At 28.4% G+C, this 26944-nt stretch overlaps 2 protein-coding genes across 3 annotated transcripts in view; one reads left to right on the top strand and one right to left on the bottom strand.

The window, feature by feature from the left end:
• Positions 1-6192: 6192 nt before the first annotated feature.
• On the bottom strand, positions 6193-20500 carry LOC107013793 (MADS-box protein AGL42-like). 2 transcript variants are annotated; one of them, XR_003577227.1, is made up of 9 exons: positions 20354-20479; positions 19880-20069; positions 16817-16904; positions 7477-7538; positions 7281-7380; positions 7165-7206; positions 7026-7067; positions 6508-6761; positions 6193-6422 (listed from the first exon to the last, which is right to left on the bottom strand). XR_003577227.1 is itself a non-coding variant. In XM_015213671.2 (8 exons), the coding sequence occupies exons 2-8, from the start codon at positions 20059-20061 to the stop codon at positions 6582-6584; spliced, it is 696 nt and encodes a 231-aa protein (XP_015069157.1). In that variant the 5' UTR covers positions 20062-20069; positions 20354-20500; the 3' UTR covers positions 6193-6581. The 2 variants fall into 2 exon arrangements, 1 of the variants encoding a protein (XP_015069157.1); XM_015213671.2 differs by having other exon boundaries at positions 6193-6761; positions 20354-20500.
• Positions 20501-24635: 4135 nt separating this feature from the next.
• LOC107012764 overlaps positions 24636-26944 on the top strand; it is a 4068-nt gene continuing 1759 nt past the window's right edge. Inside the window, exons 1-2 of the mRNA XM_015212686.2 lie at positions 24636-24807; positions 25662-25909. Of these exons, the coding sequence (XP_015068172.1) occupies positions 24679-24807; positions 25662-25909 (377 nt within the window). The 5' untranslated portion in view covers positions 24636-24678. The remainder of the gene's footprint in view (positions 24808-25661; positions 25910-26944) is intronic.

Raw genomic sequence — 26944 nt, 5'->3', positions numbered from 1 at the left:
TATATATATATGATATTTGTTAGGCTTTACTATTTATTCTCCACTTATTCTCTGTAATCAAAAATATTCTGATTTATTAATATAAATATATCCCACCGCCGTGGAAGTTTACTCACGGGTGTTACCACGAAATATTGAGTTTTCTCTTTCTCTCTCTAGATCTCTCATCTTTATTCATCAAGTTAAGTGTATATGCGTGAATTCGATCCTAACAACATTAATCTTAGATTTGACATAACGTTCAAATTACAAAATTCTACCGACATACGAGGATGAGATTTGACGTCTTTACTATTTGATCTTCTTTTTTGGCTATCTATGGACCATCTTCTTTGTCTATTTCAATCACTACACAAATAAATAAATAAATAAATTAATTAATAAATATCAACTATAAACTTGAAACTTCATGGCTAATTCATTATTAATTAAATAGTTTATAGGTAATAAGTTTTTTATATATTGCTGAATTGAATTAGCAATCAATTTTGTTGTTTAACTATAAAATTTAATTTACCGTTCAGTGTGAATAATGTTGATTAATTTCCCTTAAATTATTTTTTTTAAATCATAATTGATTTTTTTTTCTAAAAGAAAATACAAAGTTTTGTATTTGGCTTACATTAATAATGTAATTCTAGAGGCTTTGAGGATTTTGTTTAGTAGAGGAATTTGAGTGAAACTTTTTTAATTTCGAATAAATTTGTCTGAGGTTATTTCTTTTGATATTGTGTACTCTCTTTTATATAACGTATTGCTCATCAATCTTCTCTTTTTATGGATATATGTCAAACTATGATAACGTTTATAGCTTTTTTGATATATTTGTCATTATCTTTCTACTTGTAATTTTTCAAAATTTACGTTGCTATTTGCTAACTTATCCATATATGATATTAAAAAGTAATACTCCTCCATTAGTCCCTTTTTCAAATCACAAAATTGTTAGTTGTACAACTCCTTTTATAAACAAATGATTCATCGGTTAGAGTAAATCATATCTTACGTTACATTCACGTTTCCATTTTTTTAATTAAGTAAAATATTAATTAAAAAAAAAAACGTTTGATGAGTAAAATGTATACTCTGGGATGTTTGTTTTGTTGGAATATGTGAAAGTAATCATAATTCAATATGAAACTTTAAGATGAAGCTTGTACGTGAATCTTTACAAACTTTGTTACAGCTAAACATTAGCTTATTATAAAAAAAAAAATTTACGTGTCTAAACATTAGGGTACATTTCAGAAGAGAATCTATGTATATTTTTCATCGTTTTAAAAATATGTGGGGGTTTTAGCCTTTTTATTTATTTTTTAAAACAAGTGATACTTCACATTATTAAAAATGAATTAATGATTTTTTTTTAAAATTTATAGATAATTGTATACAACCAAGAAACTATTTATAAGAAGTTATATTTTTAAAGGTATTTATTTGTTTTACTTTCTAGTAACGAATAATTTCTTAAGGAATATATGCTCAAAAACTAAAATTGATCCCTTATTTTGAAAGAGGTGAAATATACAACTATTTCTATATGATGTTAGATAATTATAATAAAACTTTTTGAAATATAAAAATTTGAAATAGCTACTCTTTATGAGCAAATAAGATATACTCTCACTCTCATGTGTAAAAGATTTATAAACTTTACGCAAAATCTAAATTGCGTTGTAAATTTAATACGATAAATTTAATTAAAATGATGTTAAATTGAAAATCAATTTATAAATTTTCTTATGAAATATTATCTGTTACAACAGCTCAACCACCCATCATAGGTAATGAGTACAATTTTTACATTGTCAATTTATTGGAAATAGTTATGGGGTCGCTCATTATTAGTTTGTCCTTCCCCAAATCCTATATATATATATATTGTTAGGATCGAATTCACGCACACACACTAGATGAATGAAGAACATAAGAACTTTCAAGAGAAAGAGATGAGAGATCTAGAGAGAGAAAGAGAAAACCCAATATTTCGTGGTAACACCCCGTGAGTAAACTTTCACGGCGATGAGGTATATTTATATTAATAAATCAGAGTATTTTTTATTACAGAGAATAAATAGGAAAGCCTAAAATTTAGGGCTCCCGCCCCTCATAACCCCCTGGCAACCTCACCGTGAAGGTTAAACCGCGTAAACAATTATATATATTAATCAAGCTCCACTACCTAACATATATAACATATAAATATACTATTACAAGTGTAAAATGTAAATATATTTTTCACTATATGATATATATGGCCATTAGGATTTATAGAGAAAATATTATGTATTTTTTCAGAATATATTTAGGCTGTGGACAGTGTAAATTTCTTGCTTCATGAGACTTCCGACAATTACATGAGTGATTATTACCCACTAAATACTACAAATTGTTTAATTGATACTCTCTTCGTTTGATATTATTTGCCATAGTTAAATTATAAAAAGTTTGACTAATATTTATGTAAAAAATTGTAATTTATAGTACTTTTCATATAGTTTTAGAATATCTAATTTTTTTTAAATATCGAATTAATGTGATCTAATTTACCTTTAAAAATTAATCAAATTAACTTTCGATAAGCGCAATATGACAAACAATTTCGAACGGAGGGAGTAGTGACGTATCACTTGCTTTATTTTTCAAGCTGCTGCTAATAATAATAAAAATATTTTAGTAACCAACCTTTTTGAAAATTTATATTTTAAAGCCTATTTATCAAGTAGGAAATATCTTGTTTCCTTCACCTATTATTTAATCCAAGAAATTAAGAAGAAAACAAAAAATAGAAACGTTGCAAGATCCATCTTTACTTGCATTTTGAAATTTGAGAGTTTGATGCCCAGTAGAGACTCAGATTAATTTGAAAAACTAAAAACAGTATATTCGATAGAAATTTGTAGAGGGAAATAATAATGATAATAATAGTATCGAAACAAACGTTGAACATGGGTTTGTGATGCCATAATTAACATTCCTTTATCATAAATAGAAACGATATGTTCGAACCTGAATATGAAAAAAAGAAATTATTTAATATTTGAATTTGTATTAATTAAACTCCGATATAAATATTAAACATCATTTAAAAAACTTTTTTTTAAAAAAAAAAAAATTAACAAAAACAAAGAGAGACATATCTGACATATTATAAGAGAATAAATTTATATATAGGAGGAGCGTCCGCTACAAAGGGGTGTCATAGGGAGGGGCAAACAACCTTGTCGTCATTTGAATCATTGCTTTCTTAATGTCAGCATATAATTCAAAATGTAGGACACATTTTAATTATTAACCTCAAATGTACGAGTATCTCCTTAATCTATGTTCGAAATCTTAAAAATACACTTATATACTATATTAAGGTCCTATTACCTTCCTGAACTTATTTTATAAGTAATTTTTTATCTATTTTCAGTCTACGTGATACTATCTTGAAAAAAAAATCAATCAGTGCTGGGCCCACAAGATAGTATCACGTAGGCCGAAAAGGAGTAGAAAATTATTTATAAAATAAGTTCAAAGGGTAATAGAACCTTAGTATAGTATAAATGTGTCTGTGAGATTTCGAACATATATTGAGAGGATACTTATACATTATCCCATTAATTTTATTAATCAACTTTAATAAATAAAATCCTTTTGAAATTCATTGCATTAAAACCTAGATTGTTTGAGAGTTGTTAGGCCTATAAATAACTTTAATATAAGTCACCGAAACCATTTGCAAAATGACCACTGAATCACTTTTTAAGTGTTAAATTTTGTAACCGAAGGATTGGTGATTTAAGCTATACTTTTGATGTTAAAGTCAAAGTGATATCAACGTTGATTAAAATTTTAAGATATATTTTTTTATAATTTTTTTTTAAAAATATTTTATAATATCTTTTTTAGTATTTAAATTTTTATTTTGAGATATTAAATAAATACAATCTAATTTAACTTTAAAAATTCGACAAATTAAATATCAAAAAGTGCAACATGACAAACGAAATGAGTAAATTTAAAAGATAACTATAAAAATAACAAGATCAATCAGTCATTATTTAGTAAGTGTTATTTCCAATAGAATTGTTCCAAAAATACCTACAATATATTGAACAAAGTCTTCTCAATTCATCAACGCTTGAGCTTTTGAACGACAAGATTTTCAAATTGTGAAAAGAAAAAAAAATTACAACATTGATTCTAAACAAAATGATAACAATATCAAATTTTGTAAAAGAAAAATAATAATAAAAAAACAAATTTTGAAAAAAAAAAAAAAGGTGTCGTCGCAAAGCCAAATTGAGATGCACATTGTTGTGGCTGGTATGTCACGCTCGAAACTCGACCCTAGAGGTACGAAATCGAATCATATCGTAAATTGAGTCAAATTGAAAAAAAAAAAAAAGAAATTGACTATTGGTTTGATTTGATTTAATTTGGTATTGGAAAAAAAAAATCTAATCATATTTGTGTTGGTTTGATTTCAACTAAAAAAGATTAACTCGAGATCGAATCAATTCGACATTATATATGTAATTTTAAAATTTTGTTTTATACATAAAAATATTTACTTTGATATCATTTTAAAATATTTCTTATACTATTTCATAGTTTTTATCTTTTAATATATTATTTCAAGTTTAAAACTTAGATTTCAGGGTGGTCTAATAAAGATTATAGTTCATAGATGTTAATAATTATAATAAAACTTAAATCAAAATCAAATTAATACTAATGCAAAAAGAAAATCAATTCAACACCAAGAATGACAATAATTTTGAATATTTGTTCATTAGTTTTACATTGGTTTAGACAATTAAAATACATAATCTAATTTTGATTTTCCTTAAATATTTAGTAATGTAACTAATACTTATTAAACTTATTTTAATACGATTTAGTACAATTAAATTATGAATATTTTATTATACTTTTACAATATTTATTTTTTATATGATGATTTCATTATTATCTTTTATTGAATATTATTATTTCATCAATACTCATCTCATATTTTGTGTTATTTTTTTAAAGAATTACCTTAGATAATTGTATTTTGGTTGGAGTAAAGAAATATTTAGAGCACAAATTAATTATATGTATGTATGCAAATTTTATCGAAAAAATCCAAAAACATGGAAATATCCGAAGTTTATTTGTTTGTTTTGATTTATAAATTTAAAAATTCGATACAATGGTTTGATTTGGTAGTTGAAAAATCCGAACCAACCCGAGGTTGAAAAACCCGAAAAAATCTGAGTTTTATTAGTTTGATTTGGTTTATAAATTTAAAAATTTTGCACAAATAATTTAATTTGATATTTAAAAAACCCGAACCAACCCAATCATATACATTCCTCCCCGACCCTAACCCAATAGACATTCTATGCTGAGAAACCACCCAAAAATGCCGTATACAGAAATTGAAGAATGAAGAAATAACAATCAAAAGCTCCAATATTGTTATGTATTATTATAAATGATAATAATTAAAATACAACGTCAAACTCAGTAATTATTTATTAAAAGTAGTTATTCTAGTAATTTTTTTCTTTAAAAAATATGTAACAATTGGACCAAATCGGGCAAATTTAGCACAATTGGGCTAAATATGGTGAGTCAGATTGTTGGATGCGGCCCACTTACCGTTAAAATAGATGTCCTTGTAAAGATTTGGGTACAATTTTTTTGTTTTTCATTTAGATCTTTTAGGTTTCATTTTACTGATCTTCTATATATATAAAAAATTATATAAATAAAATAATATTTGTAATGTACAGTAAAAAATGTCATTAAATATGTCTACATATTCTTCTGTATATTATGCCATATAATTAATAGAGGAAATGAGCTAACTTATCTATTTACAATTTACATAGAAAAAAATAATCTTACAAAAAGCAGATCTACAGTGGTTGTTGTGAGTGATTGGGTACATGTGAACCTGTTGCTCATATATAAATATATATATATATAAATAGAGTCAATACTTTAAGAAATTTACGTAGTATTCATAAATAATTAATTATGCACCTAGTTATTATAAAAAAAGTCATTACAAAAAACAATAAATTTCAAATTCTGAATTCACCTATAAATTTTATAATCCATCATAAACCAAAAACAAACTTGTGATACACTCAAAACAATTGAGCTGTTTAGAATGTTTGAAAAATAGAAAGTATACTATAAATACATATATACTGTAAATACATGAAAAATAGAAAGAAATAGGGGCAAATATTACACTCTTATTGTAAGGTATTATTTATTGAATTTTGCAACTCCTTATGGTTGTAAATAACTGAGAAATCCTAACCTCTTAATCTAAATAACTGAGGAGAACCATAAACAAAATATGAACAAATGGTCCCATTGTCCCGGTCGGGGCGGAGCCACGTAGGATTGGTGGGGTTGTTTAACTGATTTTCCTACAGCGAAAAATAACATTATAACATATATAGTTAAAATTTATCTTTTAATTTAGTGTATATAGAGTAGAGATTGAACCCATGCCTTCTTTGTGTACTTCTTCGAGGTTTAAATTCCTTTGATAAAAAAAACCCTAGCTCAACCACTGATCCAAGCTACTATAAGCAGCGCGTTTGAGGAAGGCCAATAAACAATTCAGTCTCCACTTCCCAACTCTTTGTACTTTTGCTACAATTTCCCCTTTCTTTCGATTGAGCCGGTGGTGTTGATGGTGGTGCTGGTATGGGTTCGGGTGCAGGTGCGGGTGCTGACTCTGATACCATTGGCCTAAGCCCGCACTGGATTGAGAAATGTTTATTAATGTAAAAAAAAAAACATAAATACAACAATTAGCGTTACATATAGTAAAAGGAATAGTTTGAATATCCTATAAGATAAATGAACACATGTTAAGCATAATGACTCATCCATGTATGTTATTGGTATGTATATAAAAAAAAAAGGTCGAAATTTGTGTTATTAAACGTGTTCTAAAATATAAAAATTTCTCAGAATTCACATTATATTTGATTAATTAAAATAACAAATATCAGAGAGTTCACCTTTTCACGTAAACTTGCATTTTGTTGGAGCAATAGTCTCTCCTGAGAAATTGCATTTAGTTCATAGAATTAAAATTATACCAATTAGTAAAAGGCCTAAAATGCATTAAATTATATAGTTAATTGTCAATGATCATACCTTTGCTTTTAGATTTTCTATTTCCTCTTTGAACAATTGAGCCTAGAAATTAAAGAATTAAGGATAAATAATTAATTAGTGTCAAATATTTGGATAATATTGAATTTAATTAGTACCTTTCTAGCCCTGATGATTTTGAGGGTCCTCTGCAGTTGGCTGTCAATGTCTTCTAGTTCATCCATTGAACATGACCCTAATCCTTGCCCCATTAGCTTCCTAATCAATTACAAATTTCCCAATTTGAGTAAATAAGTAGTTCTTCGTTCTAAAATAAGTGTTACGAGGCAGTAGTAAATTAAGAAAATGGAGAACCGTTTAGAAATTTCGAGGATCTCTATCTTCTTCGCCATATTAGCTGTTTCATTCTTCAAGTTCTGCAAAAATGAATTCAATCATTATCGGATTCAAAACCAAGGAAGGATTCAAGGGTTTTTTGGACCATTTTAAAATATATAAGTCATGGCTATCACATTATTTTAGGCTTTTCTTCACTAATTACAAATATTTCTGATATAGAAAAATTTTACCAGTCCATCTTCAACTCAATGTCATGGATATTTGTTGTAAATTGTGGTTTAGAGAATTTCTTGTGTGTAAAGTCTAGAACAGCGCATATTCAGAAATCAAAGATCACTTCAATTCTCTAATTTTGCATTTTCTAACTAAATATCACAAACTAAGCAAAAGTGTGCTCGCTCTAAAATCTTAAGCTTAAACTTTTAGATGACATAGTCACAGACTTCAACATGGTATCGAAGTACATACGTTAAAAAGAACTTTCACATGGATTTTTGAAAGATTTTCCTTGCTCTGAGGAATGCCGGTTTATCGGAATCATCTCATTAGCTTTAAGAGTCATCTAAGCAAGAACAACTACCGACACCAACTCTATCTTAACGACCGGTAAAGCCCTCTCTCTAGGATATGGCACTTCACTGCTCGGAGAGGAATGAATTCTTCTCCAAATCATCTCTTCCTTTATTTAAGTTAAGAAAGAAGTCAATTACGTTCGAGCTTTTTGTCAACGAACTCAACTTCCTTTTCTCACCAACATCCAATTTTCACTCAAAAAATTGGTGAAAGTCCTTTTTTTCCAACAAGTAACATTTTTGTGTATTAATAACAATCTACACGAAGGTTGTCTAGTCCCCTATATTTACATCCAGATGAGAAAAACAAAAACCTACTTAACTCTTCTCACAAGGAATCAAATAGATCATAAACTGATTCTAACTCCTCCATTAAGCTATGTCCTTTCTCTTTCATGTAGCTTCCTTCCAAAGTCCCACTCCTCCTTAGACTACATTGGCCTGCATTGTCGTACTTCCATACCGTCGATCGCCCCTTAGTGGAAGCAAGCTAACCCTTAAGGCTGAGATATATTGGAAGAATGATCTAAATAATCTTTAATATTTGGAATTCAAAAATGTTGTTGACCTAATTGTCAATATCATAGCATTAGGGACACCTTGTGATATTCAATGCTTTTTTTTTCAAATGACCGAACTCTCATAAATGATGCAATACTGCCTTTTCTTCAAATGATCGAACTCTCATAAATGATGTAATACTAGGGGTGATGGTAGTGGAAGTAGCTAGCACTGGATTCATATATAGAGGTCTTAAATTGAGCAGACACATCGGTTCGTGAAAGAACATGACTATTATGAAAAGTCATATGTTCACGAAAGAACATGATCTTTATGAAAAGTCATATATTCACGAAAGAACATGATCTTTATGAAAAGTCATATGTTCACGAAAGAACATGGTTCTTATGAAAAGTCATATGTTTATTAAAGAATATGGCTCTAAAATTTTTGTTTGACCTTTTGTAAAATTTAGTTTCAAAAGATGTAATATTATAAATGTGTGAACAAATAAAGGTTAAAATCCTTAAACTATGCTTGATATAACAGGGGCATAGTAACAAACTCCATAGTGCAAACTGTTACATAGAGGTTGAGGTAGTTCTTAATGAAATAAGTAAAAGTATATATTAACAGGACATAGTAGCTAATTTCACCTATATGTATATTGAAGTGGTGGAGTCAATTTCCTAAATGGTCACTCAAGTTAAGAGAATTGTCTTGAAATATCATTTATGTTTCATTTAGGACCAAAATATCATTCAACTATCACTATTTTCCTCCAAATATACTTGATACTTTAAAAAATCATCACTCTATCCTAGTTGGCATGACATTTCATAAAGTCTTTTTTTAATAATAGACTAATTTAATTCATTGAACCTATTTAATTAAAATAATGATCATATTATTTTACTTTATTTTTAATCTATTAAGAATAAATTTTCATAATCTTTTATCAAAATTAAACTTTTTGTTTTTTATGTTATGAAGAATACATTTTAAAAATGTACTATATTTTTTTAATTTTGAATATATATAAACACATACATTCCAAAAAATATTTATATATAAATCACTCATTAAAGCTAATTTACATCAATTAATCATAAGTTGTATAATAAATCAATAACATCAAAGGTCAATTAACTATTACAATAATATTAATTGTATATTTTGCAATTCATGCTTCCGATATTACTTTTTTTTTGAAAAAAAGAAGAACAAAGATAATATTATATTTTTTATCCATTAGAAATACTAAATACCTCAAAAATCTCCTTAAATTCTAGTTGATATGCGCTGTCATTAGATAATCATTTTAAAAAATAATAGACCTATTTAATTCATCAAACTTATGTCTCTACAAAATAAATACATAAATTACATGAGAATCTATGAAGATTATAAAAAAAGTAATTTAAAAAGTCTAGTAATTTTATATATCGTCACCAAACAAAATTCTATGAAAAAATTTCTGTGTGCAATTATTACCTGATAATTTTAAAATTCCTAACTAAATTATTTGAAAATTTCAAAAAAAAAATTTAATAAAAGTATTAGATAAATTTGTAAGGTTGACAAAAAATGGGTAAGAAAAAGAAAATTATTATTTAACTTTTTTAAATTTATTTTTTTTTTATTTTTTTATTTTATATTATATTATATTATAACTTTTCATACAATTAAACATCAATAAATAAACTAATAATTAATTGAATTTACTAATTTAATTCGATAGTATACATATTATATGAGATTAATATACTGATAAATAAAGATCAAAATTTTATATTCTATAAATATTATTCACTTACTATTTTCTTTTTAAAAAAAGATATTATAAGTATGTATTGATTTCAAAGTACCCAAATAAATATTTTTTAATAATTAATTGATTTTTAATATTATTGATTTATTATACCATTTATGATTAATTGAAGTAAATTAGCGTTCATGAGTGATTTGTATATCAATATTTTTTGAATGTATGTGTTTATTAGTATTTAAAATTGATGAGATTATTGTACGTTTTAAAAACGCATTCTGCATAACATAAAAACATAAAAAGTTTAATTATGATAAAAGATTTTAAGTAAGAAAATTTATTCTTGATAAATTAATTAAAAAAATTAAAAACAATATGATCATTATTTTAGCTTAATAAGTTTAATGAATTAAATTAGTCTATATTAAAATAAGACTTCAATGACATGTCATGCCAACTAGGAGAGAATGATGCTTTTGAATTAACAAGTATATTTGGAGGAAAATAGTGATAGTTGAGGTGATATTTTGGTTTTAAATAAAACATAATTGATATTTTAAGACAATTCTCTTAACGTGGGTGACCATTTGGAGAATTGACTCTCGAGTGGTGCCGCTTCAGCCTTCAAGCAAGATCTAAAAGGTTGGTCTTGTAAATATTCATGAAATCAGGATGAACACATGGCCATAAACGTGCTAAAGCAAATATTGGGGTTTCTAACCTATAAATAGTATTATGTATGTGATATTTTCGATTTTGACACAAGGAGTTGTGTTTCAAATCTTTTAAGATACCAATTATTTCATCAGAACTTTAATGTACTTGCACTAATAGAAAGTACAAATCAATTATAAGATACTCTCTGGTATGCATGATACTATGAGAAATATTACAAACTAGTGGGAGATTGTTGGATATTTTGTAATATATAGATGTGTTAAATTGAACAGACATATGTGATCATGAAAGAACGTGACTATTATGAAAAGTCTTTTATTCAGAAAGGAACATGACCTTTATGAACAGTCATATGTTCATGAAAGAACATGGCTCTTATAAAGAATGATCTCTTAAGTTCTATGAACGTAAAGACTCGCTAGAAGTAGCCTATGAAAAATCTGCATGTATAAACAAAGAGTTTTGTTGTATCCTTGAAGAGAATTGTTTATATTACCCCAATGTGTATACGAGCAATAACTCAAAAAAAAATGATTACACCCCTCAAAGCCATCTTCTTCTTTAATTATATTTTCTACTATTATTTTTCTAACAGCTAGTATGAAATTGATTGGACACTTTGATCGCCTGCCTACTTTCAAGCCCTACTTGAAAGGAAAACTTTCTTAAAAAAAACTTTCTTTATTAAGAGCCCTTTAAGAAGCTAAGCTAAACTTTCTTTAACATTCTTGTGTCGAGCTTTTAATCGCAATTGTGGCAAAAACCCTAGCCCCCACTCTTTCCTTTCCCTCTCTCCATGGCAACTCGAATAGCAGCCATGGCTGCTTCGTCCTCTCCCCAGCCTCTGGCCGTGGGAGAGACAAACGTCAACCTTGACATAAAATCACCCTATGCAACGATCCTTAAACCACAACAAACTATCCAAAACCTGTTAAAATCATACTAAAGCCCATTGAGTTTATTCATGGAGAACCCACTATGAGATTTACAACGGAAGAAGAGAGCAGTTTGCTAGGAAAGAAGGTTTACATCAAGTCGTAATTATCAAATTTGCTTATGGAAAATCGTTGTTATCCGAGTTGCAAAAGCTTTTACCAAAGCAATTTGATGTTAAAGGAAATTATAGTATTGGACAACTTGATTTTCATCACCTTTTGATTACGTTTGATTTATATGATAAAGCAACACAAGATCAAACCAGGCCAAGCACTTCTAGGGTTAAGATAATCCTAGACTTACTAGATAAGCATCCAAATCGTGTAAGACTACAGTTTTTGGAGAAAGAATCGGGTAAAATTATTGAACATTATCAGAAAATTGTCTATGATATTCTTCCACTGTATTACACTCATTTTAAACATCAAGGACATGAAGAAGATATGTCACTTGTTGATGAGGAAAACAATGTCTCAACGTGATCGATTAGGTCATGAAGTCAGGCGAGATTTTGTACTTATGCAGTCTGATTCCGAGGTTAACAATATAAGGTGATTCTGGGCAACAACTAAATGGCAATGACCTTGGAGATCAAAGCATTACTAATGCGATGTTTAATATTGAAATTACCACAGCTTCAAAACCTATTGACTTGCAAGCTAAAAATTCCAATAGAGAAGAGAATGCATTTCAGTTGGTAGTCGTATAGGTTCGTCAATAAGTCGAAGTAATTCTTTAAGTCGAGAAAAAGGTATGACTGAGTGCGTTGATCCTAATTTAACTTTATCAACTCAAAATGTGTTTGAACCATTGTCGACTACCAGAAAAAATCAACTAGAGCGTTGTATGGAGAAAGGTATGTCATCTCTCTCGTGCTAAATCGACAAATGATTTGATTATCTCTAAGAAAAAACAAGGAGAGATGAGTGTTTCTAGGTGGTCTGATTTGGTTGATGAAGAAGAACAAGTTTCACCTCCTCCTCTGAATAGCAAATTAAGCACAGAGGCTCCAACATTTATGCCTAAAAATGTGATCTCAAAGAAGAATGAGTCAGGAGCCTTCGCATAAGGAATTAGCCAATATATTGATTTGGGAGAGGAATTATTTGAAGAGGATGAAGAAGATAATATGTTAGATATATATTTTGATAAAGTGGCTAGGGATGAGGATCTTTCACCTAGGCAACAAAGAAGTGGAAGCAAAAAAAAAAAAAAGACACAGGGAAGATAACATAGTTGGGATGGTAAGGGGCTGTGAGGAATTTGTTCCAAAGGCACCTACCAATGCGAGTGGTAAAGCAAAATCATATAACAATTTCAACAACTTCGACAAGATCCAACTAGTCCAAGAAGAAGTGATGAACTATCAAGTGTCATTGGACGGATATGAAGAAGAAGACGAGGAAAATACTTCAGGTTACTCTAGATGGACAAACTATCGTTTTTAGTTTATACATATATAAAAGAAGTTTGATGTTGATAACTCAACCTTCTTCTTGACGTATATATTATTGCATTATTTAACTATCTTCATTTGTCATATCATCATTGAGTGTATAATAAACTCTTGATCATGATCATAGAATACTTGGTTTTCTCTAGCTCTTATTTTCTTCATCCTTGTTAATTAGTAGAAGTTTGTTACCTCATTAGGATTGATAAGGTAAAACCTAGCCCCCTTGCTTGTACTTATTCAATTGAGATTTTTATCTTATTATTAATAAAGGCCGCTAGACATTCTGTCTAGTGATATAAAATTGTTTGAAAAAAAAAACCTTCTTGTGTCATATACTATAAAGATTTGAAAATTCTGGCAAAGTAGCTCTTCTACGAGATATTCTACCAGTAGACTTTCTTGTACTTAAAGTGAATTGTCTGAGTCCTCTCCTTTTTTTCTATTTGCTTCAAAAATGACAATGAAAGAGGGTGATAACAGAAAGTGCACATCGCTATCTCATGATATAATATGGCCCCTTTGGCTAGCCAGATCGAAGTGACTGTAAATTCAGGAAGAGGCACCTTTTGGGACAAGGGTAAATTCTGTCCTTAAAAGCTATTTCCTATAGTCTCAAGAATTACATTTACTACATCCCTCCCCTTAGTGGATCAACAGTAATGACTCTTCCTCTTCTTTCTAATTATCCACAAGGTTGGATTTCCCTTCAATTATTGCTATGACATTTTCAAGAGTGATGATTAATTTTTGATAATCATAACACTCAATAATAAATTTGTCAAACCTTTTTCTATCTGTTTCTTGATGGTAACCACATTTTCTCCTCTTTTTTTTATTCATGATCACAACCTTTAAATGATCATTGGCTTTTCTCTTCATTCTTGGGTTTGTACTTGTTACTATTACTTCTTCCTCTTCCACCATCACCATGTCCTCTTATCAACTCTCATTCATCAAAGCTTGGAAGATATCTTGTTTGTAAAATGACTAATGCAACAAACTTTACAAAAAAATTAAAAGGTTTTTACAAAATTTTCTCAAAAAAGTTGATAATAATATCTTCAATCCCCAAAGGATGAACTTGAAGCATTTAAATCGAAGAAATTTGAATCCATTTCGAATTGTCATTTAAGAGCGGAGGTAGTTGTGAACAACTTAAGAAGATATGGAAAGAAAGTAAATGTGGTAGTTGTGAACAACTTAAGAAGATATGGAAAGAAAGTAAATGTCATATGATAGAAAAGATATTGCATTCTTTAGCATCTATATTTAATTATATGGTATGTCAAGTCTAAAAATTTAACTTAATGAGAACAATTTAAGAATTTTCCCAAGATGAAAAAAAATTAAGTGGAGACAAGAAGTGTCAATACAATGTGGTAACTATCAAAAAATAAACGAACAAAGACATGAGAAATTTAAAAATTGAGAGTTCAAATGTCATAAATTTATCGATATCCTAAGAGCCTGTTTGGTTCAGCTTAAAAGCTGGTCAAACTGACTTAAAAGCTGGTTTTTGACTTATATAGCTGTTTGGCAATACTCAAAATAACTTATTTTAAGTTAAAAAGAACTTATTTTAAGCCAAAAGTTAAAAGCTGGGTTAGGGGTGCTTTTTTTTTTTAGCTTATAAGTTGTTTTAAGTTGACCGCATTTTTATCTTTTTGCCCTTAATATTTTTATACAATATCCAAATTACCCACATAACCCTAACATCTCTTTCTTCCATTTTTCCCTTTTCACGTTCGGCATAGCAACTTCAGCACTTTTATCCAAACACATAACTGCTTATTTTAAAAATAAGTTTCAGCACTTTCAAAAGTACTTTTTTAAAGCTGCTTTTATTAAGCCCATCCAAACAGGCCCTTAAAGTATATCATAGCAATATTGAAAAGAAATTCAACATGCTAACGTCGAGAAAAAAGAATAAAAGTCAACACTATAGCTAAAACTTAAGGTACATGATAGCTGCGGGACCTAGTAATTTATTAATCTATTTTTCTCTTGTCTAATGTGTTTCAACAAAACAATAAGAACAATAAGTAAAAATATTTCACGTGAAAAACATCCGAGTCAAGAAGGTAAAAAAAATCACGATTTGTACCCTTGCAAGATTTAACTTCAACTGTACTAAATCAGTTAGCTTCAACACAAAAACAAATTATAAGCCTATGTAATTTAAGGAATTATGAACTATAATTCTCAAATTCAACACCAATCTCTCAAGGTATGTATTTCTAAGTCTACGAATCATCTCAACTTGAAAACAACACTCCTAATTTAGTTTATAACACATTGAACTAAACATACATCAATGCTACGATTCAATGAGAACTTCCTAGTACATAAAATCTATAATAGGATCTAATTCATCAATTTGTTCCTTTAGCCTGTTAGTAGCACTTGCAAAGTCAATTTTTCAATTGCTATTTTAGCTCAATAAATACACAAGTATTCTAGACGACTTCACCTCCAAGACTCCTTCTTCCATTGAAATTCCTTGTTTCTTTAAACTCTTTCTTCCAAACAAATTCATTTATTCTTTTTTGTATTGTAGCCAACTCTTCAATTCAATAAAAACTCGAAGAGTTTTACTTCAATTAAGACTCCTTCAATTAAAACTATTTACCTCTTTAGACTCTTTCTTCTAATCAAACTCATTGATTCACTTGTGTTCTATCACAAAATTAACATTATCTATTTTTTAATTTCTACACTCATCTCTTTATTTATTTTAAAAGTTTTTCCCAATTCAACTGCTCCTGACAATATACCTTTGGATCATGATTCATTTCATTCTTTTGTCTGCATAACTTCTAATAGTAGAAAATTTCATTGATTCTTGAGCTTGTGATCCTCATTCGAGGGTGTATACAGAGAAGTATTGTATTTAAAGATTGTACCAAGCAATCATATGTATGTGTGGACAAAAAAAAAAGTACTGCCACGAAGACAATGGAGATGAAATATGTAAGACTCATAATCAAATTGCAAATATTTTATGAAGCCTCTCAATCAGTTTGAAGATTTTAAAAAATTGAAATCAAGATTGAGTAAAGAACAAATTCAAACTTACTTCTAGAGTTTATCCATATATCTTTATAAGTATAATCTTATCTAGAAAGACCTTAAGAACAATCTTATAAGTATTATTATCTCTCATTTGCACCAACCAACAAAGCTTTCTTATTCTTCCTTTTCTCTTCTCCTACTAATAATTTAACTGATAAATATACATTTTATTCCTAAAAAACTAATTCATTAGTCACACAAATATTGTATTTATTTTAAACAATGAGTTTTTAATATAATTCTTTCTTTAAGCCCAAACTCAATGTCACTTAAACTACATCACATAAACTAAGATGGATAGGAATTAATTGTTTTTCTCATATACTTATAACTTTTGGTTATTGTTTGATGCACATAAGAAAAAATACTTACCTCCATGTAGTGCTCGAGTTCAGTGCTTTTGTCCACCGTCGTTGTTTCTCTTGCACGTCGACGGTATCTCTCAATTATCTTCTGCATGCTGAATCATTCCAAAATAATTATTGTAAAAGCAGTAATGGATCGTCATGACTATATATATACTAGTTTTGGAAACGTGCCTTGCACATTTGATTTCTGTTACTGTTATAATTTATATATGTTCAAGATATAAAATTGCTCGATATGTGTTTTTGTGCATATAAAATAAAACTCTTTTTCGTGTTTACTTTCTGCCTAGAACTTAAACATCAACAACTTGGAAAAATGATGAGCAACTTGCAGGCTAGAACTAAGCTCCAAGACTGAAATTTCCTGGGACATAAATACTCCAACAATCATTAAAATAAAAAAATGAATGAAGCGCACAAACCAAAGGAAAAATAGTGACCAATAAAAAAAAATTACAAGAACTATTAGATTAATGTATTTCTCCAACAACCATGAAATAAAAAATGAAATAAGGTACAAATCAATAAGAAAAATAGTGACTAATAAAAAAATACTCCTTACCTAAGAACTATTAGATGATGAAATACAAAGTGTGGTGGATTAATATTTTTAATTCAATTTCTAAAGGGAAAAATTAAGTACATGAAAGGTTTGTGCATGACTGTGTTTAATGGTAGAAGCTAAAAAATTTTAACAATCAAATTCATTAAGAAATGGAAAATGATAAGTTGTAACATCTAATCATGTATTTGATCTAGTTTAATCGTCATTATTGATTTAATTTTAAAAATTAGTAAAAAATAATTTTAATTTTAAAAATTGGTGAAGAACATTTCTGTAATCTAACTTTGAACTTAAAATATCCCCACTTATAATAATATATGATACAATCTCAATAAATTGCTAGTATATACATCTGAAAATATTTAATATCCTCGAGGGTTGCTAAATTGTATCTTAATCAATATAACATGTTTTGTGATAAGTTTGTATTCCGCTAACATTACAATTTTCACCTGATCTAACAACAAACAAGTTAAAATACTCATGATCGAGCTTCTAATAGTCTTTTAGTTTTAATTTATTTCGATGAGATGTAGGGATAAAAGTTTTACATTGATAGCTAGAAAATAATTTTGTATAGTGCAACCTTCTTGTGAGCCTTAAGTCATATTTTATCGTCAGCAGAAAGAATATTTACACTATCGTATCACCTTTAACTTATTATAAATTAAAATAAATATCTTATTTTCAGGATTAAGAATCATATTTTTTATGAAGACTTCCATATATATATCTTTTTGATGACTTAAAAACTCTTTGATACACAAAATATAATAAGCCAGGATATTTCATGTACATCCAAAATTAGCTAACACTTAAATCAAACATGAATAAAATTAATCTCAAAATTATTATTCTTATTTCACGTAACAAATAACTTTTTTAAATCAGTTAGAAGTAATCAGTGGGAAGTAAGTATCTCCAAAATAATCTCACTGGCCCTGCCTAGGTTAGGTAATAAGATCTCTCGGAAAATGTAACTTTTATTTGTCTTCATCAACATGTGATTATTTTCTCCATTAATTAGTAGGTTTTTCCAAACACAACCAAGTAGACTAATTTTAGTTGAATTTTAATTATTTCCCCAAAAAATGAGAGTACGTACTAGAGGAATTAGATAGGACGGTGACCTAACATAAAAAGATGCATATATAGCAGTAGTAATAAACACTATCTAGTACCATATATACTGCTCAAAAAGGATTTAAAAGCAACCAAATATATGTACCTCCACTCCCACTCCCAAGAAAAGACTTTTCTCAGTATACAATAACGTACTCAATGAAATATGTTCGATACATGTTATAACAATCTCTTTTTAAGATAAAGAGATTGTTTCAAAAAGATTCTCGACTTAAATTTTCCTCATGATGTAGAAGAAATGTATGTTGTATAAGTGATATCATACTGTAATAAATTAAGAGACCCCTTTTGGGCATTGCATAAAATAACACATATGCATCTAGCATCTCAACATTCCAAGTCTCATACCAATATGAACTTCAAATTCAATTTGTTTATCTATCAGAAATCCACTTGAATGATTATCTTAACTTTAGTTTTTTTGATGAGTGTGGAATTAAGTACACATTTAATACGAGCTTGATTCTTTTATGTGTTGAACATGTATGTTGTTAAATTTTTGTTTTATTTTGCTAATGTAATTGATTCAAAAACAAGATCAATGCCCTAGTCTGATATCATATTAAAGTTCTTCCAATAAACTAGTAACACACTTAACAATTAAGTTCGATTTCCCTTCTCTAATCACATTCCCCTCCACATGATTCTATAAAACGAAATATTGTTTGTTGTATAATTATTTATATCGAGTAAAAGATCAACATATATTTTTTAAGGTCGTACATTAATTGGATCAAACTTAAATCCAAGTGTTTCTCTAAATTTCTCAGGGAAATCAAAGATAGGATAAAAAAAATACTATTGATCATCCGTAGAAGCGGAGATAAAATTTAAAGATTATAGATTATCTTAATCTATTCAAGTTACTTGGTTCTAGATCAAAGACAAATGCAAGGTTTGAACCAAAGTTACTTAATGAGTCAAACCCGTTAACTCATATCTTAGCTCCATTCATGATCATTAGATCTGTAAAATTTGATTTTAAACCTAACTCACACCTCAAAAACTAACTCAAAAATAGAATATTTACGGTCTTTTCATTTGTCAACAAGATTTATTTTTTCCTTGATGAATCATGAAATAAAAATGAGATATGAACAAGTTACAAGTCTGTGTGATGAGAAGCAATTAATGAACAATAATCAAGACATATCCAACATAATATATACTTGATTAGTGAATAAAAACACAAATTGATGCAGACGAGGTTAACTTAAAAAAAAGAACAGCATCATCGTACTTTCAAAGTACATTAAGCCCACGCCTATTGACTTGGAAATTAGAACAACAACAGCAAATAAGAAAAAAAATGTATACATTGAATAGAGTGAAATAAATCAAAAATTAAGATATACTTACTTGGAGCTAGCAAATTCAAAAAGTCTTCCTTTATGTGAGAAAATAATGAAAGCAACTTCAGCATCACAAAGAACTGATAATTCATAAGCTTTCTTCGTAAGTCCATTCCGTCTTTTCGAAAACGTCACTTGCCTGCTCGTTGAATTTTCTATTCTTTTCATTTCTACTTTTCCTCTCACCATTTTTATTCCTGCAAAAATTAATTAATATGGATTGAATTCAAAAAAATAAAAAAAATTACAATGAAGAAACAGATGGTGGACTATAAGTACACCTCAAAACATATCATAGAATTAATTTCAGCAAAAAAAAAAATTGCAACTGAAAAAACAAAAGGACTTTGGAAAACCCTAGCTATGAAAATAAAGCTGGACTGCAGTCGCAGGAAAAAAAAAATAGTACTATAATGGCTTCAAAATCACAAAACATTAAATTAGATAAATTAAAACTCGAAGACATTAACGATTTCCGTACCGATTTTCCGGGAAAAAGGAAAGAGGATGGAAAAGAAAATAATTAAGGAATTAGATTCCTAGAAAATATATATATATATATGTATAAACAGAAGAAGAAACAAGAATATATATATATATGAAGGATCTTTATTTATGGGTTTGATGTATGCATCTCTTCATTTGCGGACCACAAAACCAAAAACATTAACTTACTTTCCCCATATATTTGTGTTAGTTAATGGGGGTATGAATTAACTTATTTTTAGTAATTTTCGACTTTTAAGCTTTTTATTTTATTTTATTTTATTTTGAAAGTGTTTGGATTATATAGAGAATGTATATTTTTAAAGCCGAAAAGGTACTAATTTCTTTTATCTCAGTTTATGTGACATATTGATATATTTCATTTTGGAGAGTTGAATGAATTAAGTTTGATCGAGAATTTGTTTATGAAATTTTTATTTTTTTTAAAAATGAAATCTATATATTTGTAAACTACATAAAAAGTATTATGAGTCACAATAACTGATAGTTCAAAATATTTAAAATATATAAAAGATTTGTGATAATAAATAAACTTGTTTAAATCTCAAAATTCGAAATATATCACATAAATTAAAACATAAACCACCTAAAAAAGAGTCAATTCAAACACCTCTTAATTTGTTCTCTTATTTGTGTCTTTTTCCATCACTCTTGTTACTCATTAACTAAACCAAAAACTAAGGGGAAAGAAAAGCACAAAAAAAGTAAACCTTATTTTTTATCTTGTTCTAGTAAATCCCATCTTATCAGAAAGCAACATCATATATAGATTTTTTTTTATTTAAGAAAAGGAGAGAGACCGCTAATTCAGGACCGTACAAATGGGATTACACTTTTATTTTATTACAAAAAAAAAAGCAGTTGTTGTTGGAAATAAATTTATATTTTCCTTTATAGTATATACTATTTTTAAAAAAAATATATTTAAATAAAAGATTATTGTACATGAAAACCTTAATTAGTAACAAGCTAAGATTGGGAAGTAACAGGAGGGTCCACATAAATATATAAAGTTGTATATGTTGAGAAAAATTAAATAGCTTTATAATATAAAGTTGGGCAGACGGAATCATAGCATTTTGAAAAGGTTTGGTAGAAAAATGGCCAATGGTAGCAAGCGTTGTCACGTGGCTCACTTCCTTAGGCCGAGTCAGCACTCAACTGGTATTTATAAAACGGAAAGGTAAATTTATCTGCATCGAGCGTTTATACCAAAATTTATTATTATGTGATTTAATAAAGTAAAACACATGTCAATTAATTAAGAATGAGTGAAATGAATGGTAAATTTGAACATGTAGTAAACATATATTGATATGGTGTAAACACTCGGTACGGATAAGTTGTATCCAATATTTTCATTAGAACTTGAAGAAAAGGTTCATTTATGATATTCGTGAAAGGTTTGGATTATATAGGTCATTTTCATTGAAAAAAATTTATTCGATGTTAAATTTGTTAACAGAAAACAATTTTGATTTATAAAATCAATTTTTGTACATGATCAATTATGATCCGTCGACATCATTAATTAGTTATTTTTAAAAGGAAAGAGGCTCAATTATATCAACAAACTTTGTGAAAAGGCTCAAAATATGTCATTCATTAAAAAATTGGTTCATCTATGTTATTCGTTAAAAATTTAATTTATCTATACTTATTTCATTTAACAAATAATGACATGGATAAAAAATTTCTCAAAGATAAAATACTATGGATGGACAACTTTTAACGCATGACCTTTTTTTCAAAATTTAATGGCATATGTGAGTCTTCCCTTTACTAATTATTGTTATGCCAAACTTTCTCCGGTTCACTTTAATCTGTTTATTATTTCAAAAATAGTTTTTACTGTATGTATTATTCTTACACATAATTATTTTTTACATTTTAGCATTAATCACCTATTTTCTAAAAAAAATCAAGATACTAAATTTCAACTAATAAAGATACTGTAGTAAAATAATTTTAATATTAGCATTTCTTTTAATGAGTGTTCCGAGTCCGAATTTAATAAGTAAAAGTTAATTAATGAAATGCTCTTCTCGTTTTACTTGACTTTTGTATCGAAAACAAATATCTCATTTTTCATGTTTATTAGGAGAGTTTTTTTTTTTCATACTACCATAAGAACATGTTTGGTATGACGGATAAAGGGATATATTTTTGGGATGAACTTTTTGTACCTATTAATTCCTTGTTTTGTTACAAAGTTTGAAAATACTTAACTCGGAATGATTTAGTACTAGTATACGTTCTCCTTGTATCTGAATTGAATAATAATCTTGAAATAACTTATTCCGTAGTAAAATAGTGAAAATGACAATAATAACACCCTCAAACTCTTTTTGTATATCACTTTCACATTAATTACACTTATAGAGAGTATCTTTGAAAATAAAAAATTGCTCATAGAAAATGTCATTAATTAACAAATAATGGCATGAAAGAACTTTTTCTCAGCGATAAAAAGTTATAAATGAGTCAAACTTTTAATGGATGATCTTTTTTTCTCAAAGTTAGATGACATATGTAAGTCTTTTCTCCTTACAAAATGTTGTTATCCTAAACTTTCTTCGATTCGCTTTTTATCTGTTGATCATTTCAAAAATATATTTTTACTTTATGTATTATCTTTAGCATATAGAAAAATAATTATTTTTTTTATATTTCAGCTTTAACATTAATTACTTGTTTTCTAAAAAAAACTTCAAGATACTTCAAACGATTTCTAAACACCTAAGAATCGGCATCTTTCACCTAGTTTTCGTAGTTTAGCCTATTAAGTCCTAATAAAGTGTATTAACACTTCACAGTAATTCTAAATACTTCAAATGATTTCTAAACACCTAAGAATCATAAAACACGCGAATCAAAACCTTGAATTCATAATTTCATTTAAGGAAAGCTAAGATCAAAGTCAAAGGAATTAAGAGTCAAGTAAGAGTTAAATCAAAGTCAAGAGTCAATTCAAGTGAAAGTCATCAAAGTTTTCAAGGATCTTTTGGAAATCTATGAAATACAAAAATACATACTAACTATAACAGAATCAAAATTTCATATACACTTCCAAATCTATGAATACAAAATACATTAAATCTATGAAATACAAAACTACATACTAACTATAACAGAATCAATATTCCATATATACTCACAAATCTATTCTATAATAGTAAATAACACAATCAAACGCATGATATGTGTTTCATTGACATAACTAACACAAAAAAAAAAATCAGAATACATAATACAATAAATCTATGAAATACAAAAATACATAATAACTATAACAAAATCAAATTTCGTATACACTTCCAAATCTATTCTATAATAGTACAAATGCACCGTAACATGTATTTATTTGAATCTTAAAAGTTACTAAGCAAATTTAACTAAACATGCAAGACTCAGAACATGCTAAAAAATAAGATACATCTTCTCTAACAATTTGGTCTTCTTCAACTTCGTCGTTATGAATTTGTGTGGATTTTTGCACATCGACGGAGTCCTGCAATTTTCCCCGTCGTCTATCCTCCATAAATTTAGAAGCAGAACCTACATTATTGTTTATTTCTTGAGTGAAAAAAAGATTAAATGATGAAAAATCAGAAGAAGTTCGATTATTTTGTCCGATAGCTCCAGTAACTCTTTTGAAATCATCCATTGAAGAGAAAATTTTGAATTATCAGTCCCTAAAAGAAGTTTTAAGAACAACAACAAATCAAAAAGACTTTAAAAACAGTAAAATTAATAAGCAAATAACAAAGAATATGATAAACATGAATACCCAAATCAATGTTAATCTTCAAATCCAATCTTGAAACGAAAGTAAAGGAAAATAATCGAAAATAAAAATGTATTGAATCTGAAAACCTGGGTATATTTGATTTGGATTAATCTTAGAGAGAGAAATTGAAAAAAAACATAATTAAAGAATTTTAATATCTAGCCAATTATCAAAATATATGGACCTGTGTAATTTAGGAGAGAGAAACATGATTCGTATTAGAATATGCTTTTATTTTCAAAATAATAATATTTTTACTAATATTATTAAAGTACGAAGGTTATCCCTAAATAAGTTTTTTTTTTTAAAACTAGTTATCGATAAAATAATGTCAACTTTTCAGGTACCTTGTTGAATCGGTTTCGAGGTCCAAATTGTTAGGCCTTTTTAATAGAGATTAACAACCCCAGTAAACATGTTATCGCGGCCCAATAAACTTTTAAGGCCACCAAAATGTCATATTTTGCAGACATTAATATAGGCAGAGGAAGAAAAAGAAGAAGGTGTGAATGAAGAGAAAAATGGCAGAAAAGAGGAAGAATGATGGGAAGAAGGAGAAGAGAGAATCAGGTTGGCCATCAATCAAACTCAAATTGAACCTTGAGGTCAATCGCCTCAAAGATAACGATCTCATTACTGTACGAATTCATTCTTTCCCCTTTTACACTAAAAGTTGTTATTTGTGTGTTTGGCCTGTATAAATTATGTTCGTGTTTGTTTTAATAATTGAAGCATAAATTTATAATTTGAGATTTTGCAGCCTGAGTGAATACATACATTTGTAATTGTTAATTTGAGCTTAATCTGCTACTGCTTTATTTGTTGATCTAGCAAAATTTTTTTCTTGCATTAGAAGTTATAATGTTTTCATCTTAGCTATATTGATAAATGACTCTCTGCCAATCCTTTTCCATAGTTCATAGTTAGTTGGATAAGAAATAAGATTATGTAGCTACAAAATTAGCTTAGAATGTTACGTGAATCCAGAAGGTTGGTTAAATTGTCGAAGGATACAGGTGTGTGTCATTTGTAAGAATTTTCAGTTTGATTGGATGAATCCATCTTGGATGGATCATTGTTGTTTTGTAGGTTTGACAATCTGAGAAATCTCAAGTGTATCAAATAAATTGAGGTGACAGGGTTTTTTTTTTTTGTTGAAGAAACCTCTTACCCCACTAGAAACAATTTAAGTTTGCTACTTTCACCATGTTCAATTAAAATGGAGAAATAATAAGCATCTCTTATGAGCTTCAATTAGGATTTCTTCTTCATGTGATTATCAGAAAAGAGAAAGTGAAGTGAATTTATCGGGGATAAAATCAACCAACATGTCTATTTGACAAGAGTCGAACCGGACTCCTTTTTGCTATCCCATTAGAAATAACAATCTCTCATCTTTGCTTCAATCATGATGTCAAATGAGAAGACCTTCATTTAACGATGAAGTTATTATTGGCTTCTAATAATTCCTTTATTTGCTTATATTATTCAGGTTGAAAATTTCTTTACTCCCGCTGAATCAAAGGCTTTTGTCAAAGCTGCAGAGTCCATTGGGTTTGTTCACCAAGGAAGTCGTGGTCCTGCATATGGCGAAGCATATAGAGACAATGATCGTGTATCTATGCATGATCCTGATCTTGCAGATGCAATGTGGAGAGCTGGACTGAACAAATTATTTTCTGACATCAAAATTCGAGGCAAAGTTGCTGTTGGATTGAACCCTAATATTAGATTTTACAGGTTAGATGTATTTTCGGCATTAAACTGTGATATTATTGACATAAAGCGTGAATTTCCATCTTAGGCGCATATATATATATATATATATATATATTGTGATCCTTTGCCCTGCTGTGTGGTAAACATAATATTTGGATAAAATGTGGCATAAATTAAGAAATATACTTTATTGAGTTTGATAAAATTGACTAGATTGAACAGGTCATAACCAACCATGTCGTTTACCTACATGGTGGTGGTACTGATCATCAGATGTAGGAGGAGATAGTGAATATCCAAAATACCATAGGGCAGCAGAACAATAACAAATTGAATGCTGATTTTTTCCTTGTCTTCTGGGGAGTATTGATAGTTTCTTTCTTTGAAGGGTCATGACGTAGTCAACATATAGGTGATCGTTTGAAGCTTATGAGTTAAACAGGAGTGTCCATTTGGAGGAGCTGTTTTTGGAATTGGGAAGGGAGGCTGTGAATTTTATGAAACAATTACATTTTTAATAAATATGGATTGGTAACCTAGGGAGTAAACTAGGCTTGGATAATTATTTTTGCAATAAATATACATCTTTTCTTAAAGCAAATTTTAACATTATGGAGCAGGGTTTTAATTTTAAAAATCACAATTTTAAAATAAAGAAGAAGTTTAACATTTTAATTTTTACTTTTCATGTGACATATCTAAGGCTGCAAGCTTAAAAGGGTATTTTGATACGTTTGACATAAATTTAATTTTTTCAAACAATCAGTAGCATACATCTATGCTAGAAAGACAAGCAAACCCTGGAGTGTCTATTCTGCTTAGCTAGAAGAAAGTGTAGCATACAAAGTTATACATTTTACAAGATTCTACTTTTGGTTGTAGCTACTGAAATAAAATACATGAAATTTGAAAGTGGAGTTTGGAAAGAATAAGAAAATAACAAGGAATAAAGAAGTAAGTGCAAAAGGGATGTTAAAAGTAGCAGTAAGAAGTTGCAGGGGAGAAGACAAGAAAAAGACAGAAGTTGCTTTGGTGGTGGTGGTGGGGGTTGGGGGG

Source organism: Solanum pennellii, chromosome 3, assembly GCF_001406875.1.
Source record: "Solanum pennellii chromosome 3, SPENNV200".
Lineage (NCBI taxonomy): Eukaryota > Viridiplantae > Streptophyta > Magnoliopsida > Solanales > Solanaceae > Solanum > Solanum pennellii.
The sequence above is the reverse complement of the archived record's forward strand: the minus strand, read 5'-3'. Positions and strand labels throughout refer to the sequence as shown.

Bases quoted from the DNA above. Each gene is read 5' to 3' on its own strand.
- LOC107013793 (XM_015213671.2), bottom strand. From the start codon at position 20,061: ATGGTGAGAGGAAAAGTAGAAATGAAAAGAATAGAAAATTCAACGAGC. The intron at 16,905-19,879 runs GTAAGTATATCT...GGAATGATTCAG, and splicing joins TTTGAATTTGCTAGCTCCAA to CATGCAGAAGATAATTGAGA. The intron at 6,762-7,025 runs GTGAACTCTCTG...TTCTCAATCCAG, and splicing joins ATGCAAGTTTACGTGAAAAG to TGCGGGCTTAGGCCAATGGT.